Source organism: Paramisgurnus dabryanus, chromosome 6 (genome assembly GCF_030506205.2).
Source record: "Paramisgurnus dabryanus chromosome 6, PD_genome_1.1, whole genome shotgun sequence".
Classification (NCBI taxonomy): domain Eukaryota; kingdom Metazoa; phylum Chordata; class Actinopteri; order Cypriniformes; family Cobitidae; genus Paramisgurnus; species Paramisgurnus dabryanus.
In genome coordinates this window covers 29,473,393-29,479,593 of record NC_133342.1, presented here as the reverse complement: position 1 = coordinate 29,479,593, position 6,201 = coordinate 29,473,393, and the positions used below count along the sequence as shown (strand labels likewise).

At 38.7% G+C, this 6,201-nt stretch overlaps 1 protein-coding gene and 1 long non-coding RNA gene across 2 annotated transcripts; both read right to left on the bottom strand.

The window, feature by feature from the left end:
- Positions 1 to 454: 454 nt before the first annotated feature.
- Positions 455 to 1,148, bottom strand: LOC141282349 (MAM domain-containing protein 2-like). The gene is made up of 4 exons (XM_073815112.1): positions 1,131 to 1,148; positions 956 to 1,064; positions 756 to 878; positions 455 to 669 (listed from the first exon to the last, which is right to left on the bottom strand). The coding sequence occupies exons 1-4, from the start codon at positions 1,146 to 1,148 to the stop codon at positions 569 to 571; spliced, it is 351 nt and encodes a 116-aa protein (XP_073671213.1). The 3' UTR covers positions 455 to 568.
- Positions 1,149 to 1,176: 28 nt separating this feature from the next.
- Positions 1,177 to 2,479, bottom strand: LOC141282373 (uncharacterized). The gene is made up of 3 exons (XR_012336952.1): positions 2,389 to 2,479; positions 2,110 to 2,280; positions 1,177 to 1,366 (listed from the first exon to the last, which is right to left on the bottom strand). It is a non-coding gene; the product is annotated as an uncharacterized lncRNA (long non-coding RNA).
- Positions 2,480 to 6,201: the final 3,722 nt, after the last annotated feature.

Below are 6,201 nucleotides of genomic sequence, written 5' to 3'. Positions count from 1 at the left end.
CTGATAAAAAGGCTTTTCAATTTTTTAGATATTTTTATTTTATGATTATTTAGGTACCACTGAATGTCTTGTGAATATAATGTATACTGTATATACTGTGCGGTTACAAATATGTGTTCTTGCGTCATGTGAACCATGATGTGCATCATGTCAAAATACATGGCTGCTGCACACGTATTGAAAGGGTTTATGATAAAAGAGTCGCTCTCAATCACAAAATACTCACAAGACACCAACTTAACACTTAACTCTGATTACACATAAGATTAAGAGTATCTGGCAAACATGAGTGTCTCTTTATCATACATGACTTTTATCATCTCTTTTATCATTTTGACATGACGTGTGATGCACATTAGTTTACATGGCGCACCAAACACATATTTTGATATGACGAGCCACACACACGGGCTAAATACATGACGAGCTTCGGATCGTGCACCCTGAAAAAATAAGTCAGCTGCCGCCACTGGGGCTGTGTTTTAAGTATTGGTAATGGAGTATGAAGCCATTGACATTTCAGTTTGTCTTGTTTTACCAATCTGTAATAACACAATTATGAATGAACTCACAGAAGCTGGCAGTATGCAGAGCTAATGGGCAGGGATGGGCTTTGGTACAAAGCCTCATTGTTAGACTGCTCCAAGAAATTTGGCTGCATGTAGTGGCCTGAAGAGACGTAAGGAGTTACAGCTTTAATGAATAATGAATTATTTATGTTGAAATGTTTATATATTGGTGTAGCACAGCAGTACCTGTTCCAGTGGTGTGGTCAGTTTTCGGGTCTGTGTTGTTAGTGACCTTTAACCTGTTCCACCTGTTCGGACCAACACTTACATCACTCCACTGGCACTGTCCATTCTCAAAATTACATGGACCTAGAGATGCCAAAAATTAAAACATATGTGTAAGTGTATTCATTGCAAAGCAGATTTCAAGAAGATAAATGACTCACCGCACGTTTCTTCATCTTCCCCTAGAGGGCAGTCTAACACATAGTTACATTGGGCAGTGGCTGCGATGCATTTTATACCATCTGACCGCCAGCAGTAAAACTCATTCTCCTAAATTTGATAAATCATACCAATAGTTTAGCAAAAAGTATTTTGCGATGTTTCTGTCAAAAATACAGATTTAGATCTAAGCATGTTCTTACCTTACAAGGGTTGACTGTTGGTGAAGTTGAAGGAGCAGCAGAGGTTATTGATGTTGCTGGTGTAGTTGTTTTAGGTGTTATGGTTGGTTCGGAGTTGTCTGGCAGCTCAGTGTTGTCAGGATCGTGAGCACATGTCATAGAGAAGGAAATGTCATCCACTGCTGTTTGTCCTAAATGATTCTCACCGTTGCCCACGTACTGGAATACAATCTGAAAATAAAGGTGATTTGGGTCTGTAATTGTGTATTGTTTTTTAGTAAAAATCCTCATAACAAGAAGCAAAAATTCATAACATATTAAGACTTTTCAGAGAATCATTTTTTCTTGCACCATACTCTTAGCATACTGTATATATTTGGGATGCACCGACACAATATTTCTGTGCAGATATCGATATTGGATTACTTACAACGACATCCGGCGATACAGATAGACTTTGATTTTTACGCCTTGTTTCAAATTATTATTTTATGAAATCCTAAAAGTGCAGATTGTACAAAAGATATCATCGGCTGATGTTCAATAGTGGGGGAAATGCTTTTATTTGTATCTTTAGTAATTTGCCAGTGGGGTAAAATATATCCAATTCAAAATATAATAGATATTAAACATTTTTTACTGGAAAACAAGACAATCAAACTGATTAAATACACTTTAAAAATGGCTGGGTTATTTTTGACCCATAATGGGTAAATATTAAACAGAACACATGCTGGGTAATAAATGACCTAATGTTGGGTTGATGTTACGCAACCATGGAGTACTGTTCAATAACCCAGCATTGTGTCAATTTTAACTGTGCAATATTTTGCCCATTATGGGTCAAAAATAACTCAGCCATCTTTAGATTGTAAATATTGATTTATTTATTATGCTTCACAGTGTACTTTGCACTCATTACATTTTACAATAAGAGATTTATAGGTGTAAAATATGATATGTGTCAGTCTAACCTTACTCTTAACCCTGGAGGTAAAGGTGACCTCGACTCTGTGCCAGCGGGTGCTTTGTGTCACCGCATTTTCCCAAAGTATACTGTCATCATCTCCATTGCGAAGTGTCCTTAGTCTAACATTTAGCTTGGCCGAGGTGCTGTTATCTTGACAATAGTAGTAAAACCTCATCTGCATAAACAAAGCACGACTTTTATATGATAAAATTGTAGTTTTCAATGTTTTTGTGGGCATCAGTTCATATAAGAGAGGCTGAGCATCTCATGTGTAAGAACTCACGGTGCAATCCGAGCTGGGTAGCAGAGTGCTGGAGATGATTTCTGCTGTTTGAACATCACTCAGCTTATGTGCAGGTGTAATAAAATGACCTATAACAAATTTTCATCACATGGTGAACCTGATTTTACAAACCTTTGTTTTACACAACTTGTTTTGTGGTTATAGAGCAACATTTCTGACTGCCAATCAGATTTTAGAGTTAGGTTTAGTGTTGATGTAAGGATTAGGCAGGGTAAATGAATATACACTTTCTTATTTTTATCAACATATTACTGTATTTCTCTTTGTTTAAGATTTGCTTTTTGGATTGGGTTACACTTTTTGACCGCAAAATCAGGATGTGCATAGGCAAATATGAAGCATAAGGTTTACTGCTAAAATACATTCAGATGACCTTTAGATATATTAAAGGGCCCATATAATGCAAAATCCACTTGGCATAAATGTATGTTGGCAGTGTGCGAACACAACCACCACACAATGAAATAAATCCACCCACTCCTCCTTTTTTAACCCAAAGCAGTCATTAGACAAGCTGTTTTGTTTATCTTGTTATTGTGATGTCATACTAACAAAGCCCTGCCCACATCCACTAATTTACTTGTTTTTACCCAAAAACCTTTCTAAATGTGTTTGTTAGCACATTTTAGATTAATGCAGTTAAAGATACTATTTCACCTGACTGTATTCACAGGATTACTGCTTTTGTGTGTGGGATGAAATTGGCCTTACTGTACCTGCTGCAGTGTTGCGGGTGTGGTCTCTTGGAGGTCCATTCTTAGGCCAGGCCTGTTCTCCATTTTGCAAAATCCAGCCAGATCCCAAATCACTGTTTTCCCATAAGCACATGCCCTGCTCAAAACTGCAGCGTTGCTTATAACCCTTTACATCTGGCCACATAAAACACAAGACATATTTCTACAACAAATATGTAACTATAGATTTTAGAGTTCACAGTGCATTCTTGCCATATGCTATTGCAGTGCTTCCCAATCCTGGCCCTCAAGGCCCCCCTGACAGAGAGTTTTAGAGGTCTCCTTATTTGAAACACCTAATTTAACTCATCAGCCTCCTTCAAAAATGGTAAACATGTCTCCCTAACAAGCTGCTGAGTTAAATCAGGTGTTTTAAATAAGGAGACATCTAAAACTTTCTGGGAGGGGGGCTTTGAGGACCAGGATTGGAAAGCACTGTGCTATTGCACCAACCTTAAACTTAAAAACCCTGACTGATCCTTGTTTTTAAGAGTTCGCATAATGTACTTAAAGTTCTCTGGTCAGCAGCATCCATTAAATAGTTTAAAGCGTTATGTTTTATCTTGGCTGATGAAATAAACCTAGTCATACCGCAGAGCTTCTCATCCGTGCCATCACCACAGTCATCACTGTAGTCACACACTCTGTTTGACTCCACACACACACGGTTAGAACATGAGAACATCTCATCTTTACAAGATTCCTGCGGCCCTGAAAGATGAGAGAAAACAACATATAAGATTAGACAATACTTATTAATCCCCAGCCGGAGATATTTGGGAAATATATGAATATAGGCATATCCCTTGGCCCACTACATACCAAGTAAAGCCAATATTTAATGTGTTCTCAGTTTTTCACACCACAGAAAAATGTGTTAACCACCCAGCCAAATTTGAATGATTAAAACCGTTAAAAAGAAATATTGCATGACATTTCAGTAAATCATTAGACTTAGCCTAAAATAAACTGTTACTGTGAAGTTATTGACCGGTTGTTTACCTGACAGGCGCTTTTTATACGTAGTTTGTTGTAGTGAGTGGGGTTTCATAAAATTAAGGAATAAATTGCTGAATGACTTTGAGTGGACACTGAAACTGGAAAATTCTCATTCCTTTTTGTGAGAAATAAATAAATTGGTTTATCTTGAAACATACTGTAACATTTGTACCTGGCAGATTGCAGTTCAAGAAAGCAATGTCATCTATGGCAATATCCCCAAGCTCACTGTAGGTCCTGGTAGCCTCAAAAAGCAGAGTAAAAACTTGATGGGTGCGACCCACACCTAATTCTGCCCGATGCCACTCATCTCTCTGGTTACCAGACATAAACCACAAAGGCGTTCTCCTCGAGCCCTCTTGCAGAAACACTTTCAGTTCCCCAATGCCTAACAAAACATAAAATCTATATTTTACATTTATAATGGTATATGTACATATATTATTAATGTAAATATTTAAATATTTTATAAAATATACATATGTATATATGTGTGTATGTTATAAACTCCAGTAGCAGTCTTTCCCACTGACTTAGTTTATTTGTGGTGGCGCATATGCCAGGGAGGATGGGTGGATAATAGAAACTAATATGTGGTCAAGTTTGTCATTTTCAGATGCAAAGCCACATGCAAACTTACAAAAAATGCTGTGCACACCGGCACTAGCACTTAGGGGGCGTGTACACCGAAACATTTAAATGCAGCTGAAAACGGCAGGTGGATGCCAACTGTAGGGCGCTTGCCAGTGTTTCTTCAGCTAAGCCTTGTGGTTGCTGCTGTGACACTTCTGTTTTGTTTATCATTTTGTTTATCATCGTCATTGAATGATGCGCTGGTTGGTTGTTATGGTATTTGTCCCGCCCCTCCTCCACTGTGATTGGATGACTGCGTAAAAAGTGACATTGACGAACTGAGCGTTTCACCCAAAATGTGAATTTTTTTTATTTTGCAACTCTGCGTGCTTGAAGGCAGAAAAACAGGTGTTGCCGTTTTAAAATATGCGCCGCTTCCATTGGAAACAACTGAAAACGTAAATCGGCCACAGACCAAAGCACCTTGATGTACATGCGTACACGTGCACGTCCTCCCACTCTGCCATGGCATCAGGTTTGCCGTGCACCAATGGTGGACGCATGAAACCAGGCTTCAGAGTCACTGTGGAGTGCAGCGACTGGTGCCATAGGTATATGAACAGACCGTGTCATGTGAGAGAGGTGTAGTGAAAAACAAGCAGTGCAAAAACCCATTTGTGGTGGTCAATTTTGATTTAAAGGTGAGCCACTACAAATAACTAAATGTAGGGGAAACACTGGTAGTAGAAATGATTTGACGTAGTTTGCCTAGAAATACTATAGCTCAAGACTTACCCTCCCCAAACATATGATAGTAAAACTCAAGCAAACACTCATTGCTGGCCTCTTTCATGGCAGGACTTTGTAGAGCAGCAAAGCTGTTGTGGTCACCATGGCTGGCTTCTACTGCCATATACCATCCTAACAGGAGTAGATGAAAATGTGTTATGATGGCATTGATAAAGAGCACATAATACTCTCATTGAGGACTCACAATGTAACATTCTGTTTTTACATGATATGCTAGAACTATGAAAAAGGATTACTGTAGACGTTCTTCATATGTTTTTACCATGCTCTGTGCCTGTAGTGTGGTCCACCGAGGGGCCAGTGTTGGCCGTTATTGTACCGTTCTGGTCCCGCGTCCAAACAAACTGCCCAATACTAATATCTGTCCATTTACAGGTGTCTGCCTCAAAATTGCACCCAGCAAACACTCCACTTTCCACAGTGATATCTGAATGTATGTCAGAGTACAGTAATAGTACACATCCTTCAAACATCATTTACTGTATTGAGTTCAACAATCATTCTGAAAATGTGTAGAAATACTGCAGTACTGCATTGTGAGTAACACAAATACACACTATGGTTAGTATGTTTTACCTTTACATGGCCCCTGTGTCAATCTTACGTCATCAACAGCAATAAATCCATCTTTGCCTGCTTGAGCCTCTATATGAATCTGACATACAAGGTTTACATT